The 22892-nt window shown below is 40.9% G+C and overlaps 1 protein-coding gene across 1 annotated transcript; it reads right to left on the bottom strand.

Moving 5' to 3' along the window:
- Positions 1 to 795: 795 nt before the first annotated feature.
- LOC120555391 (cocaine- and amphetamine-regulated transcript protein) lies at positions 796 to 2351 on the bottom strand. Its single transcript, XM_039794059.1, has 3 exons — positions 2102 to 2351; positions 1508 to 1591; positions 796 to 1414 (listed from the first exon to the last, which is right to left on the bottom strand). Exons 1-3 carry the CDS (start codon positions 2291 to 2293, stop codon positions 1307 to 1309), a joined length of 384 nt encoding a protein of 127 aa, XP_039649993.1. The 5' UTR covers positions 2294 to 2351; the 3' UTR covers positions 796 to 1306.
- Between the last annotated feature and the right edge of the window lie 20541 nt (positions 2352 to 22892).

The following is a 22892-nucleotide window of genomic DNA, read 5'->3' as shown; positions in this document are numbered from 1 at the left end:
GTTATTGACAATGGAGCAGCCTAGCAGACCCCCCCCACCCAGAGGTGTGACGTCACAGATCACAGTCACATCCATGTCGTTATGTTCAAATATTGACTGAGCTCCATAACATCATCTTCAAACAGAAAACATGCGCATCAGGGGCGGAGCGGGCGGGTGGTGTGGGGCGGTTCTGGGGCTCCAGCCTCGAATGTTTTCTCAAAAGCCCAGAATCTTTTGGGGTTTTAAAATAACTTTAACTAGAATCTACTTACTTTAATCATTTCCCCTCAGTCTCTTTGACTGGATCGGTAAATCAATAGGGCAAAAGTTCTGTTACTGGGGAAACATGGCCATTCATTAGCTATAAATATTTTGAATCCTATTTCTGTATATCTGTATCTTTGTCTCCGTGTCCCAACCGGCAGCGGCAGATGGCCGCTCACCAAGAGCCTGGTTGTGGCTGAGGTTTCTGTCAGTTTTGAGGAAGTTTTTCCTTGGCACTGTCGCACCAAATGCTTGCTCTTGGGGGTCTATGTAAATTAGAGTGTGGTCGGCTCTACAGGATGATTCTTTTACTTCCTTGGCAACTGTTGTGTTTTTTTTTTTTCTCAAAATGATCTACAGATTTTTAGACATTCATTTGTCAAATGGCTTGACAAATACAGAATACCCCCTGGACCCCCTCCCTCTGGTTTGGCCTGAGCCCCGAATGTTTCCAACGTCTGGCTCCGCCCCTGATGCGCATTACATAAGCGATTCCAAGCGCACTGGTCTGTGGTGTTTCACGTAAAAAAGAAGATGCGGTCACTCCACTGCTTTACAAAACAATAATGATGTTTATTCATATTAATATTGTCATGATTTGATACACAAACATTCATCTGAAACAAAATAGTTCAAGTTCAAAAGACAGTATAGAGTTTGGATTTGCCCAGATGAAGAATCACTATAGGTAACGTTCCCATAATATTGCTGTTGAGACTTTACAGTGTGTACGTGGTCCTCAGGTGAGTTTATTGTGCATTGTGGGTTACATCACAACAATAATCCTGTGGTTTTCCTACGGACATAAAGTGGTTCTGAATATTTAACTTCATGGTTCTCTATGGTATCCTCATCATCACGGTAATATCCTTGTGGTTTTGTGATATAATATAGCCTACTTTTAAAATATATCCTACTCTTTTTTGTAAGTTTTGGGCAGTCACCCCACCTGCTCCTCAGCTGTATCATAAAAAAATATGACAGTAATCACAAAGGAATCGAGTGACAGTTTTTCTTCAACTCCCCCCCATCTCAATGCTACATACAGATCCGGCGAGGCTCATAAGCACTTCAGCAGGAAAAAGTTGCAGATAGCTCCCCGGGGACAGTCGCACATCTTGCCGATCCGCGCGCCTTTCCTCACGGCGCACTGCTCCCCGATATCACACTGAGGGGGAACCAGAGGATTGATTCATTTCTCCCTGCTGCGACATGCATCGATACAATATCAATCAATACACAATGTTCTTTAAAAACATACCGTCGGGACTTGGCCAAATTTCTTTTCCCATAGTGGCAGCCGTTTAGCCTGCAGCTTTTCAAGAACTTCGTGGAGAGCACCGAGCTGGACACGGATCAAAACAACAGTAAAAGAAAAAAGAAAGTGTTTAATGCATGTGCCTTTGTTATTGTAGCAACTGACATACAAATAGAATAAAATGTCAAACAAGTAGCTGATTAACCGAAATGGGTGTACAAATAAAATAAATAGCCTACTTTTGTTATATAGCCTAATGCAATGTAATTATGACAGTTGCATATTTTGTTTAAAATGATATAAATCAAATTACACAAATGTCAAACGTCATTATCTGCACAGGACACATGTTTTATGATAACATCTTAAATGCATGCATTTCTGAATTGAGTTTGGTTTACTAAATTGAATGTGGTTAGAGACTTGAGTTCAGACTTGATATCCACATTTACTAAAATAATATATATATATATATATATTTACAATTTGATAAAGTAATACAACTTTTTTTTTTGTTGCATGGTTTTTGCGAAAAGATCTAAAGTTGCATCGTGTTTTTGAATGCATGGCGCGCAGCAGAAGTGAAGTAAAGCTTACCAGCTGCTTCTCGCTGGTCAGGTTCGGACCTTTTGGGTAGAAGTCCCGCAGGGCTCTGGGGCTCAGCTCCTCTTCGGACTCGGTGTCCAACACTTGGGCTCCAGCGGTGCTGGAGAGCAGCAGCAGCGCGCAAAGGAGCGCGCCGCTGAGCATCCTGGAGGTGGTCTGCATGGTCCCGATGCGCGGCAGCATGTTCTCCTTTCCCCGTCTCAAATAGTCGCTCCCCCGCGCAACAACACCTTTTTATCTGACTCGTGCCATCTGCTCGCTCCACCTTATTCTTTGATTTTTTTTTTCTTTTTTCTTTTTGTCATGCGTAAAAGCTGCCTTGGGTGAGTCATCCCGTAAAAGTTGCTGGGGAAAATATGTCTCAAAAAGTCAACAACAACAGCAGCAATAACATAAAGTAATGGATTACTCGTTACTTGGATGGAGAATGGAGGGTTTAAAACGTATTTCTATGAAGTTATGTATAATTCTAATGAGTTATATAGGCTATATGATCATATTTATCCTATAAGCATTAAGCCAATTAGGGGATTATATTTTGGTGTCTGCCATAAGATTGTTGTCATATATTCTTTAGTCAGAACAAACACTTGATTGAACATCTGTATTGGATTACACCCTTAAGTAAGAGCAGTGATGTGTTTCAGTCACCCAGCCAGTCTGAGAGCATTGCTTTGTTTAGTATTCCATGTAGATCAGCAGTACCTTACAATGTATGACTTTTCCATTATAACCTCAAAATGGCATTTGCAGCCTCTGCTGCATTTAAACGTGGTGACTCAGTCCGTCCTTTTATGCTGTAAATGATCAAGAAAAACCAAACAACGCTGGCGTTCAACCCCCATGTTATTCTGTCAAAGCAGCTGGGAACCTCCCACGCATATAAAAAGTCAGGTTCATCCCTTTGAAAGTTGTTTTAGCTTTAAGAATTCACTTTTTTATCTTTTGTGTAGGGACTGAGGGCCAAATGGACAAACTGCTGTTTGATTACCAGCTGTTATCAAGTTGTGACTGGACAGGAAATGGTGATTATTTATTTTTTAATCACTAAAGTCATTTGTGTAGCAGGTCATCTCATTCGTAACAAACAGGATAAGAAGAATCACATTTTGTTGCTGTTTCACTTCACTAATGGTACATAAAGGCTTATGCTAAATGACTAAACAAGTATCTAATTGTTTAGATAGATAGATAGATAGATAGATAGATAGATAGATAGATAGATAGATAGATAGATAGATAGATAGATAGATAGATAGATACTTTATTCATCTCAAGGGAATTTTTAGGCATCCAGTAGCTTAGACAACCATAACACAACAAACACATACACACATATATCTCACATACACAAAAATCACTCACAGAAATTTAAAGAGTTAACAATTTGTGAAGTGATTACAAAGGTCTGGTATGGACTGACCGTGTGATGCAATGACCATGATAAGGTGCTATGGTAGAGTGTGTGCAATGGTGGTAGTGCAAAAGTGAACAGTGCAGGGATTGAACAGTGCAATAGTTTATTATTAAGTATTAACTATGACTATGAAAAGACAAGAATGTAAACATAACTGAATTGCTTGACAAACAAGAAAATAAATAATATACTTACTTATTTTGTGCTTGCATGTGTACTAAAACTCTAATAGCATCCTAATTAACCTGTAAATTAAAGGTATAATTATTTTGAACTTCATATCAGAGATAAATGATGCAGTGAGTGGAAGCAAGTAGAGTTGGGAAAGAGAACACAAACAACCCAGCAAAGCAAACAGGTCTAACTTTACACGTCCAATAACACTGCAACAGTTTACTGTGAAAAAGAAAAATATGTCCAACCCGATAAATGCTTATCTCACTAATCATGTACCCAGCAGCCACAATATATCATTTCACTTCTTATGCAACCACTTTAACAATGCAGAGGATGAGCGTTCACACACACAATATGGATGGACAAATGACTGCTGCTGTATAGATATTGTATGCTTAATCCTGTGCTTGAGTTATCCCAGTTCACCGCATTGATCGCAATCAGAGCTGCCTGTTTCGGGTCCATCAGCAGAGACGGAGACGTAGGAGCAGCAAGCTTTGATTGTGTGCTCGAGGCTGCATGACTCATGTTTCTCCCTCCCCACTTTTAATGACTGAGACTCCAATTTATCATTTCATTCACAACAACCTGGCTAATTCATTCACAACCACGGCTTCATTAGTTTTTGCAACGATACCCATGAGAGTTTTTTGCAGGAGACACTTCCCTGCTCTGATTTGTTGCCCTGGTAGTTTTGGTGTAGAGCTCGTTGAGGACATTAGGTGATTTTGCTCCAAAACTGCTCTCAGATTATGTACTCTCAAGCATGAATAACAACCTTTTAGGAAAACAGATTATATTTAGACTGGGCTGACTCAAAACTCTAATAAATGTCATTTGAAATGTAGTTTGGTCGACTTGGTCGTTAGACAAAAATCACAGCAACCTCAGAATTACAAACTGGTGGAACAAAGGGAGCGTGTAAAAAAAAATAGGTTTTTCAAAATCTGTTTCTCCAGTTTGAAACCTGCGGTCACTGATTATTTGGCCACTTGGGTGGCAGCAAAACAACCTGTAGCCATCTTAAGTTGTTGTGCTAGGAATTTGAATTGTATTTATGAGAGTCACACCTGCTGGAGTCTTTTAGTCTGAAACAACTACATGCATTAAAGGGGTGATAGAATGCAAAACTGATTTTACCTTGTCATAATTGAAAAACGACAGTTTGGAGGGTAAATAGGACATACATAGAACCTCAAACTCCCATTGACACCTCTTTCCTCTGCAAATCTCACAATTTGAAACTGCTACTGAAAACGGGCAAATCTCAACAAAGCTAAAAGTTGACGTCAACTCCTCAACTCCTAGTCTTTGTCACGCCCCAACATTTACATAGGCTACACCACTGACCTGAGGTCAGCTTAGTCTTCTGAATCTAGGACACGCAGAGCTCATAATGTTATATTTTGTTCGTCTGCTATTTAATTATTAAATTCACTTCTGATACTTTTTTGATGCTAGAAATCAACTATGTAGAGGTCAAATATGTGCCGTTTTACGAAAATTGATGGCTAATAGCAAATTTTGTCCTACTGTGTGTCGGCGTTCAGCAGGAGCTCAGCAGGCTAACGTGACAACGGCCCGTGCTGCCTCGCCGCCCGGCGTGTCATCCTTCACAGACCCCGGCCCACTGTGAGCTAGATGGATCTCCGTCACGGCCGGCAGCCCGCGCTCCATACCTGCGCAAAGTCACCGTTTCTGGGTTACTGGACTACCAAATGCCGAGGCCCTGACGGAGCTCCAGGGCCTGCAGCTCTCTGCTCTCTCTCCCCTCTTCCTGCTAAATGGCCGGTGTGTGTGAGTGAGAGCGCGGTCAGCGAGCTTGTTACGCCCGCAATCTCTTACCACAGGTCCCAGTTAATCTTATAATGGATATGTGTGTTGAGTAATTTAAGAAATGATCGGGGAAATAAATGCCTCTTGCCGCGAGTGAGCTGGATGGAGCTCTATCAATGAGAGCTAGCTTGCCTCCTCCTAACGAGACATCTGAAATTCACAAAAATGCATTAAATTGAAATCGGACAAAGTGTTAGCTAAGCTTTGTAAGACCTTAGGGTAGCTGTGATATATATGCCGTGATGAAATTCAAAGTGTAAATATACTATAGTTATGCCGAAAGTGTAGCTAGTTAGCTATCTTTAGCTACCCATATGATTGAAGGGACTCTAGCAGTTAACGAAACTCTCAAATTCACAAAAATGCATTAAATTGAAATCGGACACAAACGTTAGCTTTATAAGACCTTATGATAGCTGTAATATAAGTGGCGTGATGAAATTCAAAGTGTAAATATGTTATAGTTATGCCGAAAGTGTAGCTAGCTAGCTAGCCGCGATCTTTACCCATAGGATTGAAGGGACAAAACCCCTCAAATTCACAAAAATGCATTAAATTGAATACCAAATTTGCAATTAGCCATCAATTTTCGTAAAACGGCCCATATTTGAGCTTTTAGTTGATTTGTCTGAAATATGAAACCTGCCCCAATGTATGTGTATGTCGTTCCTAAACCAATCAGCGCGCAGCTCATCTAAATATTAATGAGCATACCATATTTGGAAGAAAAGCGCTCGTTCCAAATAGGACCAAAACACAAGGATGCATAAGGGGCCATAAAATAGCAACCGGGAGATTTTCAGCCAAATCAATGTTAAGTACCCTTAGGAGACCTTAAGGAACAGTGTGAAATACCCTATATATTCATTCTATCACCCCTTTAATTGTAAAGTAAAACAGTGAGGTCATTATTTTGTCACCTTAATTGCCCAATCTGAATAGTATTTGTATGCACATCTATGTCTGAATAGTATTTCAATGTATGTTTATTTTTTTAAAGTATTTTTCCTGGAGCTTTAAGTTGTTGTGTGGACTTTACCTTCTTTGAACATTTACTTTTTCACTACATGGATGCGCACAACATTGTCTTTTTTGAGTCAGTGCAACAAGCTGTAACATTGACTTATTATCACCTTGTAAAGATGTAATGGCAAATGTGTTAGCTAACAGTTCCCTGTTCACACATCGAGCAGACACAGAGCAACATTAGCATTCATTTGGAGTGGCTAAGTCCAATATTTAGGCTACTCTCCTTTTAGCTCTGTTTTGGTCTCTACCAACTTCAGCCTTAGGAGATCATTTTCTGTGGGTTCATCACTATGAGCGACCTCTTTCACATAGTATTTTTTTGGTTACACTTTACTTGATGGTATCTACATAAGAGTGACATGACACCATCATGAACGTGTTATAAACATTATAAACAAGTCATAAATATGATAACGCTTCTGTCATTAAGTGTCATTAGGTTTTTGTCATGACAAGTTAGATTTAGGGTTAGGGTTCATGTGTCATGACAATGTCATGTGTTCATGACAGTGTCATGTCACTCTTATGTAGATACCTTCAAGTAAAGTGTTACCATTTTTTTACCCATTGTTAATATTAAATATTGACTAGCGCAGCTTTAAAAAAAAAACAGAAACTGGAAAAGACAGCTCTCTTTCTTTGCCACTAGTTTACCATGATGTTTTGTTCTTCTGTTTTTTTCTTTTAGCAAAAATGATTATAGCAAAGCTATTCCACCTTGAAAATCAGTGAGGACAGTTCTCAGAAACGTCCTCAGACACTCACATCTTTATGATAAATAATTGGACACCGCTCACCAAATAAAGGACATTGACTCTAACTGTCTGGATATCCTGAGGAAAAATGATTAATTCAATTTTTTTAATTAACATGTAGAGGAACAAGCGCCCTCTTTTACACCTTTGCAGAGTTTACAATTTTCTAACAATTTTCTAATAAAGAACTTACAAATTCTTATCCACAGCCAATTTTAGAGTTTCCATTTACCTGGAGGAACAAAACAATGCACATCCAAGAAACTTTTTGTGCTGGACCCCGCAGGAGATACAGTATATTGGCAAAGAAAAAAAAAAAATTGCTAAAGTTTCCATGTAACCTAACCCAGAAGAAACCAATGCAGGCACAGAAATACTATGAAACCTCCACACAGAAAGGCCCAGGACAGAGGATTCAAACTCAGAGCTTCTTACTGAGGAGGCTTACCAATTCAAATATATTATATAAAATTAAAGGTGCTGTAGGTAGGATTGCGTCCAGGACTTGGCCAAAAAATGTGAACATCGACAACTTTTCAGTCCCTCCCCCCTTTCTGCTAAAGCCCAAAACTGTCTCCTAAGCCCCTCCCCCCACAAGGGAGAATGAATGCGTGTGCATAAGCAGTGATTGACACACAGTTAGACACCCCCCCTGGCCCTGATTGGTGCATCTGAACAGGGAGCGGTGGATTTTTGCAAATTGCACTACAGGCTGTAGGTGGTGCCAGAGGAACTGTATTCTTTTTAAATGACCTGCTTCATGTAGTTCTAATGGAACACAGGGTCAGTTTCAGCAAATACGGGTTAGGGTTAGAAAGTTAGTTTTATAAGGCTTACCTTTAATTATGCCCTCTGTGAGAGAAACAACCAAGAGAGAGCAGAGTATCAGCTTCAAGTTGTTAATGCTTCCATGCAGATGGAGCAGCATATCTGATACAGACTTTCCAAGTTCCCGTTTACTGGTTAAAGCCACCCGGCCGACCCTTTCCTAACAGTGTTGAAAAATACATCCAAAAGATGTGGAAGATGTGAAAGCTGTCCACATGTCAAACTACTGTGATCTGGCCATTTGCATCAAAATAATAAAGCTCAAATATCCGCAAAAGATAAAACTTCATTGACAGCAACTAGCTTAAGCTAATAATCATTGATAGTAACCCCTGATAGTTGAATTTGTTGGGTTTTACCCACTTGGGTATTCCCTGTGGTCTCTGTGAGGATCCAGATTCAGTTATCTCCTGGCAGCAGGTGCAGCCCACCTGTTGCACTGCTGATAGAGAAGAATGTACTGTTGACAAGAAACAGCAGGAAGGAAAAACAGCAATAACAGATGTGTTGGGTCTATGTGACGTGACACGGAGCTGAGGAGGCGGCTTCAGAACAACAAAGTCGCATATCATTTTGAAATTTTTTTTGCTCTGCACTTACTCATACTTTTGATGGAACCTGGAAATATCTTGCCAGATTGATCTTCTTCGTATACTATATGGTAGCACTCTATTTACTGTCATTATTTTTTCTCAATAGTGTAACTTCTGCACATGCAACATATATTGCATGTCTATTTGTCCTGCCGCAGGCCAGACATTAAGAATAATGGAAAGGGACAAAACTTATCAAATTGGGCCCCTCATTCACACCCACTCCAGCACCAGCAGCACCACCCACTCTTCGCTCTCATACCAACATGGTAAAATTCAAATAAGCTCTTGGCCATTAAAGGTGCTCTAAGCGATGTCATGCGTTTTTTAGGCTACAACATTTTTTGTAACATACAGCAAACATCTCCTCACTATCCGTTAGCTGCCTGTCCCCTGAACACACTGAAAAAAAACGCGGTCTCTGTAGACAGCCCAGGCTCCACAAACAGCAATAAAAACCAACTGCGCATACCTGCACCACGAAACATAACAAACAGCCAATAACCGACAAGAAGGATTTGGGGGTGGGGGTTGGGGGAGTTAGGGCGCGGAAGGGAGGGGGAGGGGACGGGATGAGGAGGGAGGGGCGAGCTAGCCTCCGTTTTGTTTGACAATACTTCGAACGCCAACAAGAAGTGACGTCACCCAACTTCCTTACCTTTAATTAGCCTCGTAGCGACAGAGATGGAGTCTCTATCAACTGTTTCCGAATCCAGTGTTACAGACCAAGCAGCAGTGTGGAAAAACCATGATGGACGAAATATTAATCAGTGCATACTCGAAAAGTTGCCGGTAGTTTGACGTTGAGTGAATTTTCCTTCAGAAGACTGCTCCCAGAGGATATCTCTATAGTTCATGGACACATCAGGTGCATGGATATGCTGTAACTTAAACTACTAACAAAGGATGTAATAAGTAAATCACTATTCCTGCCACTGCAGATCACTGTAGGCTGCATGCCAATGTGTCAGAACACGCTGTATATGCTGTATGTGTCAATCTTACACCTGTTGGATTGTGACTTCACTTTGTTGCAGATTGACTGTGTTAGGTAGATGATGTCATAGTTTTACTCAACATGCACAATGTTTTTGTACTCAATGGGAGACCAATAAAGTTTATCTGTATTACTGTCGAATATCTAATAAGGCACCCCTTATAAAGGGTTTATAAACTAATGGCTCTATCTTAAACTAAAGCTTTATAGATCAGTTAAAACATCCACAACGCCCCACTTCCGGGATACCTCCGGTGCTGCCGGAAATTCCACTGGATGTCCCTCTTTTCAGCAGGATGTCCGTTACCTTCCTCTTTCTTTGTGCTGTAATTCTAAACTCCGGTGGATTTCTGAGGACTATAGTTAACTTGTATTATATTGTCTTGATCTCTGCTGGGTAAATCCAGACAGCTAGCTAGACAATCTGAGTTTCCTGTTGCACGACTAAAACAACTTTTGAACGTACACGTGTTCCACCAAAACAAGTTCCTTCCCGAGGCTATTTCGCAGAGGCACTGTGGCTCTTTCCGACATTAAGCACCGTGCAAGGCGATTGTGATTGGTTTCAAAGAAATGCCAATAATCCACAGCATGTTTTTCTCCCATCCTGGAATGCTGTGTGGACTAGCCAGACCCTCCTCCGCAGCGCTGTGGAGGAAGGTCTGGCAAAGCGAGACTAGTTGTAAGATCATAATAAGAACATACGTTTTGGCTTAGAAGGGATATTCCCTGAATGAAGGGAGATTCCCTTTGGCTGATGTTTATTCTTTCTATTTGGTAACAAAGCAGTAATACATGTTGGTAATCATTAATACCTGCTTATTAATAAGTTGTTAATTAATGGATTTGAGCCTCTGAATGCACCTTAAAACAAAAGCTGAAATGTGTTTTAATGATAACAATGCATTTATTTATCATGTAAATACATATAACTTGTATTGTCAGCGACTTGATCCCGTTTTAGAGGTTCAACCATAGACTTTTTCATCCATTTGGTCCATGCAAATAAAATGGACTTGACCTGATCCAAGCCTGATTGTTATGTTAGACTCTCATATTTGCACTTTTCCCGCTTTGTTTTGCAACTGCTGCACAGCAATATCTCTCGGGATAAATGAAGTTTCATCTTATCTTTATCCTTTGCTTTTTAATCTTCCACAGCATGGCATCAAAATCCATCATGGTAAAAAATGATCTGTTCTCTTATGTAAGACACAGATGGGAGACTAATTAAAAAAGAAAAAAAAAAAAAAAACATTAAGTTTCTTAGTAAGTTTTCAGAACAGCTTCAAAGATCCTTGTCATATCTTCTCAAAGTGTCTGAACTCTACCGGAGGACTGAACAGCATTCTTCCAAAAATATTCCTTCTTTTTGGTGTTTTGATGTTGGCTGTGGAAAGTGCTGTCTTAGCCGCTCCAAAATCTCCCACAGGAGTATAGTTTGGAGCTGGGGAATGTGAAGACCAAAGCATATGATTCACATCATTTTCATACTGAGCGAACCAATGCAGTGAGCCGTTGTGTGTCCTCCATGGAATCGACCGCACTCATTTATTTAGGATTTTCCTTCAATTTGTCTGTTGTTTCCCCATCAGGTTAATGAGCTTAAACGCTGCCCTGTGTCACCCTGCCCGCTAATGAGTTCTTTTTTTCCCCGATATCTCCAATAGCTATTAGTTCAAGAGGCATCTAATCAAGGTGTGTGTGTGTATATGTGTGAGTCTGTGTGTGTATTAGTAATGTGCATGCTTGTGGAGTTCTCATTTCCTCTTCTTTTTTATCTTTTCAAATGTTGGGTTTTCCCCCGGCCTGGTCCGGCACTCCGCCCATTTCTCTGGCGGTATCAGATAAAAACATCATATCATGGTCTCTTATCTCCAAAATGTTTACAACGTTAAAAATAGCCTGCTTGCTTTCGGCTTGACTGCCCCTTTTCCTCTGTTAAGGCACAGCTAGGGCTGCAACTAACTCATAACTCACTAACTCAACACATTGTGAATTCATCTGTAGATTATTTTTTTTGGTAATTCGATTCGTTCTTTGGTCTATAAAATGCCAGAAATGTCTTGTTTTGTCCACAGCTCAAAGATATTCCATTTACTGTCATAGAGGAGTGACGAAATTAGAAAATATTCACATTTAAACAGCTGGAATCAGAGACCCCTTTCCCTCCCAAACCCCTAAGCACTACACTTTGCACTAACCTTCATCCTGGGCTACACATCTGCCCATTGCACTTAATACATGTTTTTTTACATTCTGCACTCATCCCATTCGGCCTCCTTTTTCTATGCTAAACAGCTATTTTTATATATATTTTTGTTTCTCTTTCGATATTTATTGTTTATTCTCTTTAATGCTTAATATTTTTGTTTGTGTATGCACGAAATACCAAGGCAAATTCCACGTAAGTGTAACTTACTTTGCCGCTTTTTTGATTCAGATTTTTCTGATTCTAAAAAAGGACTCAACCAGACTAATCAATTTTTCCAAATAGTTGGCGATTAATTCAATAGTTGACAACTCATCAATTAATCGGTTCATCTTTGCATCTCTAGTTGCAACAGTACATCTCTGGAGCATAATTACTCCCCGGTCTACATCTGTATTGTTTTTTTGAGAAGCAGTTTGAGATCTTGTTTGGGTAAATTAGGAGTTTTACGTCAAGGGAAGAGAGCGGTCAAGAAAAGAGAGGGCAGACTGACAGAGGGGGGGAATCTCCATTCAGTGGCAGTGAGGCATCTATCTGCAGAGCCCGGCCTTAATTACACACAGACACCAATACGACTGCTGCTGAGCATCTCCTTTCCGGAAAACACCTCAAATGGAAAGTTGAGGCGGACGGAAGGAAGGAAGATGAAGAGATATAAGAGGATTACGTCAGAGCTATTCTGTATCTCTCTCTCTCTCTTTCACACACACACAGAAACCCAAGTATGTCTTCTTCAGCGCTGGTTTTTGATTGGTCATTAGATGGCGTACCAGTTGGCTCCAGCAGCGAAGAACCATCAGGGTCGGGTGTTAATTCCTGTGGTGACTCATCAATAATTGCTGTATCTCCAGTCTCACAAAGTCATCTGTGTGGAATAAGACCATGATTAATGAGCATCATTACTGTACTGCTGAGATATAAAGCCATGTCTTTAAAACACGACCCTGCTCTCTGAATTTGAATCCACCGGTGGCTGTCGCATCTCATTTAATGACTGAGTGAGTCATCGGTGTAACTGTCGTCGGAGTGGAGCGCTTTCATGGGATCTTCCTCCTTCTCAACCTGCACAACACTCTGTGTGCCACATTCAATAAGTTAAACATCCCCTCCTCTCAGATATGTTTTGTTTCTTCATATGTTTACATCCCCTACAATGTCTGATATAGACTATACTGTCTCGTATATGTGCAAAGTTTGTCACTAGAGAGGTGCTTCACATTTCTCTCCTGAAGAGGCAGATGTCTGGGCTAACATCTGAGATTCAAACATAACCCGGGCAAGCTACATTACGTATGTCACAGATTGGAAAGCAAATGGTGTCTAATGTGCAAAAGTCAGAAAAAAATCATAAAGTCAGTGAGTGTGTAGTCTATATTCTTGATTCTACTTCAGGGATTGCCCTGTTGCCGCCGGAAAATTTGCCGGATTTCACTCATTTAGGCCGGATATCTGTTGCCTTGGGCTTCCTTTGTGTTGGCATTTTAAACTCCGGTCGATATATTTCTCAGATCTCAGATCTCTGCAGGTTAAATCCAGATTAGCTAGACTATCTGTCCAATCTGAGTTTTCTGTTGCAAGACTAAAACAAATTTTAAACATACACATTTTCCACCAAAACAAGTTCCTTCTGAGCCAATTTAGCAGAGGCGCCGCTGCTTAGCAGTTGTGATTGGTTTAAAGAAATGCCATTAAACCAGAGCACGTTTTTCTCCCATCCCCGAATACTATGTATGCTATGCGCGCTTTGGAGGAAGGTCTGACAAAGCGAGACTAGTGAGTGTGAAACACACTGTCATCGTAGCTGTCAGCCACTGCCGGTTAAAAGCCAACAGGCTACATCAGCAAATAAAAGATGCTAACTACACTTACCATTCTGATATGTCTGCTAGTCATTGATTTTGGTGCACAACAGACTCCTCATCTGAGTCTGGGTCTGACTGACACAAAGACTATCGATGCAGATCGCGATCCTGTCCTGAATTCAATTTCAGTTGAATTTCATTTATAGTGTCAAATCATAACAGAAGTTATCTCAGGACACTTTACAGATCTAGACCACACTCTGTAATTTACTGAAACCCAACAATTCCCACAAGAGCAAGCATTTGGTGTGACAGCGGCGAGAAAAAAAGTTCCTTTTAACAGGCAGAAACCTCAGTCAGAACGGCAGCAGTTGCAACCACGATCCAGGTGCAACCACAATCCAAGGAAATCTGCGAGGCCTGAAAGTACAGGGTCTCCAGGGAAAAAGCTAGTCAGTAACATGCATTCATTGTACATGAATGCACACAGATTTATTGACAAAGCCATTAGCTACAACTTGTAAACTTATTAGAACATGGTACAAGGCAAAGCAAGTTTATTTACAACGCACATTTCATACACAAAGGCAATTAAAAGTGCTTAACATAAACCATAAAAGCATAAACATATGAAACAAATAAAACAGAAAATAAGACAATTTATAAAAGAAAGAATTAATAGCATGATTTAAAAACAAAAACAAGACAGTGTACAACTTTGAGCGAGCTGCCTGTGAGGTTGATGATGATGATTGAAGGGTCAATGAGCTGTGCGTCCAAGTGTAATAACGGTGTGTTTAACTCAGCAGGAAGCAGCTCCTCTGTTCACACCATGCTCATAATTATCTGACTGATTTACTGATTGATTTTCTGTATCAATGACCTTAAAGAGTTACAACACCCGGCCAAATCAGACCCGAGTGAAAGGCAGTGAAAGGCGAGGCAAGGCAAGGCAAGGCAGCTTTATTTAGCACATTTCAGCAACAGTGCTTTACATAAAACATTAAAGAGCAGTTAAAAACAACAGAATATATATATATTATTATATATATAAAAACTGAAAATACAAGATTTTATGACGCTAGTGTGGGATAATGTATAAGCCGTTGATATGTACACGTAATCCACCCGCAATCCCTGCTGTTCCCAGAACGGCCGGTTAGATTAGATTAGATTAGATTCAACTTTATTGTCATTGTGCAGAGTACAAGTACAAAGACAACGAAATGCCGTTTCCGTCCAACCACAAGTGTAAAAAGAGCAGAAAAGTGCAATGCGATATACAAAGTATAGACAGGTATAGACAGGTGGTGCATAGACAGGACAAGAAATATAGTGCAGTGTAGACAGTAGTATACAGTTGGTTTACAGTCACAGTCACACTGGACTTACTTTTTTTAATTCTCATTATATGCTTACATAGATTGTCATACAGTTCCAATTTTCAACAATGTAACTTCAGTAACAGTTAAAAATATAAAAACAGATAAAATACGAGAATAAAAGTTACAGTGCCGTATTAGAGGTGAACAATTATTTAAAGAAAGGTCTTCAGTCTAGATTTAAAAGACCTGAGAGTTGCGGTGGACCTGCAGTTTTCTGGGAGTTTGTTCCAGATATGTGGAGCATAAAAACTGAACGCTGCTTCCCCTCTTTTCGGTTCTGGCTCTGGGAACAGCAAGCAGACCTGTCCCAGATGACCTGAGAGGTCTGGGTGGTTCATAGTGTAGCAGCAGATCAGAAATGTATTTTGGTCCAAAACTGTTAAGTGCTTTCCAAACCAACATAAGTATTTTGAAATCAATTCTTTGAGGCACAGGAAGCCACGTGCAATGAACGCATCAGGCTTCTAACGTCCTATAGTCCAAACAGTGCGGGTCATTCTAAAATGAAATCCTAATTTTAGATTTCATAACATGCCCGAACAACTTTTCTGACCTCTTTTATTTCCTCACTCTTTCTTTATTTGCTCTCAACCAGCTTTGCAGAAACCACCCCCCGGCACAATTTAGGCGCTCAAGCAGCTGCTGATTGCCTCCTGTCACAATGAATCCCTTCACTTGATCTGTCACATATATACTTTTCCCTTCTATACACCCTCTTTAAACTCTCCTGGTTTATTCGACACAATCTGCATCATTAACATGCAGGGGAAAACAAAAAAAAAAAAGCATCTGTTTCAAACCTGTGTGGGTGGAAGAGATGATTAATACAAAATCCTGTCAGTTCCTACCATTAAATTCTAATGCTAAGCCCCTTAAAGGCTGCCCGGTACTCTGAAAACACAAGATATTTCCAGCGTGGGCTGCAGAAGTCCGTTTTTAAACTGTCTGTCATGATGCAGAACATTTGAAGCGTGTTAAAGGGATGATGAAGCAGCTTTGATCTTCCCTCACTGGGATTAATATTTCAACTTTTATGAAATGAGAGAAAAGAATATTAAAGAGCAAGACTATCAAAGAAGAGGAATAATAATGGCATTGCTTTGAATAATAACGTATTCATGAGGAGAAGTACCTTACTCCGCCCTTTTCCTTTTGAACCCCCAGGACGAAAGGCGCAGCTCTGAGTTCACTGGATCGGTAAATAACATACACTTGGACAAGTTCACTCTGTCAGCCAGCCCGGCGTCCTTCAGAGGCGCTCTTGTGCGTCACTGTGAGGTAATTAAGGGTTGTTGGTTCAGGACTTTTCTCCTTCTGTCTGCCTACACGGCTTACATTTGTCCTTAAATAATGCACGCTGTTCTCGCTTCTGTAATTGCAGTGTAGAGTAACAGTTCGGTGACAGTTTTTGCAGCAATGATAAGAATTTCTCTCATCTCTGCTGCTTCTCTGCATGTGTGTGTGTGTGTGTGTGTTTGTGAGTGTGTGTGTGTCTGTGTGCATGTGCATGTGCATGTGTGTGTGTGTGTGTGTGTGTGTGTGTGTGTGTGTGTGTGTGTGTGTGCATGTGTGTGTTTTCAGGAATGCAAAGACATGTGCTGAAACAAACACTTATGCAGAAATACACAAGGGCATACCAACAGAAACACACAAACACACACACACACACACACACACACACACACACACACACACGCACACACATAATATTCCTTAACAGAGCCACACTGGCATTAGAAGGTTTATGAGTTTATCTTTAATAAATAATATGATATTCATTTTTCAATATGATTTTTGTTGTTTTCATTTATATCTATGATGGAACCAACAAGTCCTCCAAACCCACCGGCGATTTGGGTAGTTTATTCCTACCCTCCAATACGACCCACACTAGCGTTTTCAAGGTCAAGGTAACTTTATTATCTCCGAGGGGCAATTATTTGTACAGTCAGCAGACATAAAGACAAGACAAACAACAATAAATATTTCTTCAATTCAATATTTCTCTCCTCATATGTAAACAGAGAATGTAATGGTCACGGTTTGAAACACGCTAACGTTGTGAAACGGTCACCGTTTGGTTAGGTTCAGGCACAAAGACTATTTGGTTACCAAAAACTAATTAGTGAAGTTTAGAAAAAGATTGTGGTTTTGGTTAAAATCAGATGTTCACTTCCGGTTATGCACGTGATGCAGAACGTGGTCAGTTTCCGTAAAGTAAAAAAACAACAACTCACTGTTTACTTTTGATTTATGAATAGGAACAGGATACTGACATATATAGACAGGAACCCTGGTCTGCTGACTCCTCCACCACCCGAAACCTGCCTCCTTATGAGAAATTCGGCACTTTTAAACGTTGTCTCCTTAATACCGCTGTCAGGCCTTATCCTGGAAATGTTCTTCCGTTGATCCAGACTTGTAACCGACTGATGATAACAATCACTAGTTTTATTCGCTAGTATGTATGTGTTGATACTAGCCACACAAAGTGACGTCAGCACCTGTAGCTGATTCAGGATCAGTGTCAACCTGCACACAGGATTGTTGGACAAGGTGCACAATTAGTTTCATGTAAACTGATGAACTCTTAAATCTTTGTAGCAGCTTACATGCGCCTGGTCTCTACTGGGACTTAAATCAATTGCAATCTGAAGTTTCTGTCGTTGTCGGAGGGAGATACAAAGACATTGATCGCCGCTTAAGATAGGGAGAGAGAGAAAAAAAATCAATAATGTCTGAACTATTCCAGGCTTTTCGAAGCCATAACGTGGCAACTCAAAATGACAAGGGAGGTCACATGGAAGAAAAGATCCAAACAGGCTGGAAGACTGAATGTCTTCACCAGGCTTCATTTTGATAAGGAGGTTGTCATTTTCAAACATTTTCTCAAATAAATACTTCACTATGTCAAATTTTTGTTGTGTTATCTTCCATTAGATCATATAATATATCTGAGCAAATGTGTTAGCCTATATATACATTGAAAACCCCTATGATACTGTACTACAATAATTGGACAATATACATGTTAAAATGCATAGGAAATAGCAGACGTTTGACACATGCTACCACATCCTCATAGGCCTATTCCTTAAAGAAAACAGTAACAAGGGAAGAAATACCATGAGTTTACATGAGGCAGAGGCCCCCCAAATGCATCTGAAGACACATGAGTTCTTCTGAGAGAAGTGACATAAGAGGAAAGGATCAACAAACCAACAGTTTCTGAGGATTAGCTTGAGCTAGTGTATTTCGACCACATTCCACTTCCGGGATTGTTCCGGTGCCACCGGAAATCCCGCCTGATGTCCCTCATTTTCATTTCGCTTTCTTTGTTTTGGCTAAACTCCGGTGGATTTCTGAGGACTATGGTTAACTGCTCCTCAGATCTCTGCAGGGTAAATCCAGACAGCTAGCTAGACTATCTGTCCAACGTACACACGTTCCACCAAAACAAGTTCCTTCCCGAGGCTATTTGGCAGAGGTACCGTCATTGTGTCCAGCGCTTAGCACCGCCCAAGACGATTGTGATTGTTTTTTTTTTAAAAGCCGATAAACCAGAGCAGGTTTTTTCTCCCATCCCGGGATGCTGTGTGGACTAGCCAGACCTTCCTCCGCGGCGCTGTGGAGGAAGGTCTGGCAATGCAAGACTATTGGCGTTTTTCCATTACATGGTACCTGCTCGACTCGCCTCGACTCTACTCGCCTCGACTCGACTCGTGCGTCCCTTTTCCATTGCAGATTTTAGTACCGCCTCAGCGTGGCTGGTCGTCATAGCGACTGCCGTGGGCGTGGCTTGGTAGCGTTGCATTTCCCCCCCCGACTCATTTCCTGGTTCTCCTTCTCCGTAAACAACATGAAATCAACAAGATAGTTAACGTTTACTGCTCCAGATTTCCCACCGTGGTCAGAAAGAACAGGGCAGACACTTTGTTTCTCTCACACATATATGACTCTAGAGTCACTACTCGCGCGGGCTGTCACCGTCACTCTCTCACTTCTCCCTCGGCTCACAAGCTACACACACACACACACACACACAAACACACACACACACACACACACACACGACGCACACACCAAGCGCACAAGTATAAACATCAGGCCACTTGTATGCTACGGAGAAAGCTCTGCGTGGAGCCTCCGGCAGCAAAACCACCGCTGGCTAAACTATTTAAAAATGCCGTCTCTGCTAGCAATGCAGTGATCAGTGACGATTCTTTCCGACCAGTCAGCAGCCTGCACGCGTTTCACGCTCACATTTTCGCCGCTCAGCTCGCTTGGAACCTCGACTGAGGAGGTACTAAAAAAAGTACCTGTTAGCAGGTACCAGGTACTTTTTTTCGTAATGGAAAACCAAAAAAGGCGAGTAGAGTCGAGGCGAGGCGAGTAGGTACCATGTAATGCAAAAGCACCATATGTGTGTGTTGACAATTGGCTGTTTAAAGGGATTTTGTTGTGGAATAAACACACTTAAATAATGTAAAAAAGACTACCTGGTTTGAGATGAATACAAAGCATCCACTGCATGCTTTACATGTGTGATAGATAACACATCTGATACAGGTGGTGGTTGGATGCAGGGATTTGATCAGATTGATCCAAGCTTTGACATTTACGAATACAAAACTGTTGTAATTATCATGCATATAATAAGTGTGGACAAATACAGGCAAGCCTACCTAATCCTTTATGTCCGGGATGATGAGCGGCAGATGTCTCCATGCGAAAAGTAATTACCAAAATGTCAAACTTTTTTTCCTAAAGTTAACTGATGAGAAAAGTTATAGACTCTGCTGAGCATAGATCCCAAATTAGACGTTTTTAATATGACAAAAGTGCCCCTCTTCAAACTGTAATCTCAACTCAGGAAACATGTAAAACAAAATATGCTGACGCTCACTTCTGACTCTTAATAATGGAAACACAGACTTTGCAAGTAGTTCACTTTTCTACTCATGCTTTTAGCTTGTTCCTCATTCTAAATGTCTCTCTGAAAGGTACTTTTGTTGATCCTGAGAGGTTTAACCGCTGAAAAAAACCCTGCTAACATGGAGTCATCATCACGTTACATCAGAGAAGGGAAGGGTGGAAAAAGCCTGGGGATCAGTGCTCCAGAAAACTCTTTCTCAGAAAAACATTTCTTCCTCCCAGGTACCCAAAATGTCTGGGTAGCTGGACAAGCTCTATGATGCACCAGCCCATATACACTGATCCATTTCTTGGTGCAAGGTCTGAACCAAAGCTATTTGGAACTCAAATCATCTACGGTCTGCAAATTAAAACCTATTCAAATGTGCCAGCCATAAAGAGACCAGTGCCATAAAAATTAATTTTTATTAATAAAATGTGGTATAGGTCATTGATTTTAGTCTTCAGCAGAAAGCGATCACATGATTTTGTTCAACAGTCCAATGATCTTTGTGTGCTTTTGTTTCATTTTCTTTCTCCTTAATGCAGCATCTGTTTTTATGGGACAACACGTCCATGTTTTTTTATTATTATATTTAGTAAATGTTAAATGAAAAACAAAACTGGCAGCGATCTTTGGTATAATGTCAGTTCACACTCAGTCCTCCAGTACCATAACATCTCCAAGAGTGCCGACCATCATCTGCAATCAGGCCAACTCAGCCAGCTGTGATCCAAAAATTCATGTTGCCATTCTGGATGTTCATCCAATTCCTTGCAGGAAACTTTGTTAAAGTAGCAAAGGTAGGAGGAATCAGTCACGGTGCCCGCTTCCGAACATAAATTCACTGATAACAGTTGAAGACTTTTTCAGTTTTTAGTAATTGATAAAAAACAGTAAGAAAGGGAAGAAAAATGTAGGTTTACTGCCATCATGGACTGAAAATAGAACAAAGGAAAAGATAGTATGATGAATGAACCTGCTTGGCCCACTGACTCCAGCCAAACTTTAAATTAGCTAAATAGCTAACACTTCCTGCCAGGCTGTAGCCTGGTCCTACCAGACTTTCGTACATTTCATTTGTACAGAAAGTCTGGTCACTCTCCATTGACAAGTGTTAACTTCCTTGAAGGCGGGTACTCTGTTGAAGTTTAAAACTATTGGCTCTGCCCAGAGCCACTCTGGATCTGCCATGAACAATCGCTAACGTTTGGTCGTGACGTCGGCTTAGCATCGCTAGCGTTAGCCTTAGCCAACTCCTTCACCACTAACGGAGCAAGCTGGAAAATCAAACTTTTCCCGAACCCCGTGTGGAGGAGGGCCACAACATCACGGCCACCAACACAACTCAGCAAAGATTGGTCTTGCTCGGGCTTTAACTTCTGGATATTCGGCAGCGTTGCCACAACGGACCGAATGGCTTCGCTCGCATCTTTCTCCGCTGCCATTACAGAACTACAACTCAAACTAGCACACGACCTCAACGTCATCGTTCTCAGCCACTCCCTCTGTTCGCTGATTGGACCGCCAAATATTTGGCCGGAGAAAACCCAAGAATATACCGCAAACCCAGACGTACTACTGAAGGAAAATGAAAATTGAGCGGAAGGACGTAGGAGCGCGGAGCCAGGCTAGCCAGGCTGTACATCATCCCCAAAATCCTACATATAGGCTATCTGGTCAGTCCACATACGTGTGTGTACTTTTGTTCTGGGGTTGTTTGTGATGCTTTGGACCTCTTAGTTCCCATGAAAGGAAATATTAATGCTACAGCATACAATGGATTTTAGACAACCGTGTTCTTCCAACTTTGTGGCAACAATTTATTCCAACATGCCTCTGTGCACAAAGCCAGCTCCGTATAGAAATTGTTTTCCCAGTTTTTTCCCAGTTCGGCCAGGGATCGAACCGGCGACCTTCCGACCCACCCGTTCAACACCTGAGACACAACCGCCCATGTTCGTAGCTGTATCTGTCCAAGTCCAATTAAACCTCATACAGAACTTATGTTGGATACTGTGTTACATAGTTATTCATTTTAATTAATCGAATAATTCACTACAAAACCAATCCATGGCAGATGATGTGCTCACGTGACATTACCAACCACTAAACATCTGATAGGACAGCTTTCCCTTTTTCCCATAAGTCATCTAACATTAGCTGTGATGTTTTTATTATTTTCCTCCTATCATTTATAGTGACACATAAAAACAGAAAAAGCTGCTGTCCAACAAGCATACAGAACTAATTAGAGTTCCTTAATAATGAATGGTAGAGAGCAACTGTTATTAGAGTTGTTGTAATGACTCACATTAGTCACTGAAGTTTACTGTCTTTGCTGGTGGATCACAGTAATGTCTTTCTGTTTGACTGTCAAACTAGAGTAATGTCTCAGTTGGGGTAAATTACTCCAGGACCAAAGGTCAGAAGTGACCAGCTTTAATCCCCTGTTCTTCGCTGATAAAACATCATTCATGTCAGAATGTTTCTCCTGGAACAACATGAGAAGACACACAGAACAAAGAAAAAGAGATGCAACACTTGTAAAACACACACTGTAGCTGCACAATCAAACTCTTAACATTCGTTCGGAGTAACTTCACCCTAGGGTCCTTTGCACCCTTGGCCTAACATTGGGCATTATCAGCCGGCATTAATGGATCCAAGAGTGTATCTTGTAAATTACCCCACTAATAATGCCCGGAATGTGAGCAAGTGGCAGCAGATCAATCATCAATCATCACAAACCATACATATATTAAATAGATCCATTAAGACAATACAGTAATAAATCCTCATACTATGATTGGCATCTGAGCCATTTTTTTAGTGC

The sequence above is a fragment of the Perca fluviatilis genome, chromosome 3 (genome assembly GCF_010015445.1).
Source record: "Perca fluviatilis chromosome 3, GENO_Pfluv_1.0, whole genome shotgun sequence".
Taxonomy (NCBI): domain Eukaryota; kingdom Metazoa; phylum Chordata; class Actinopteri; order Perciformes; family Percidae; genus Perca; species Perca fluviatilis.
Note: the sequence above shows the minus strand (reverse complement) of the source record. Positions and strands in the feature narration are given on the sequence as shown.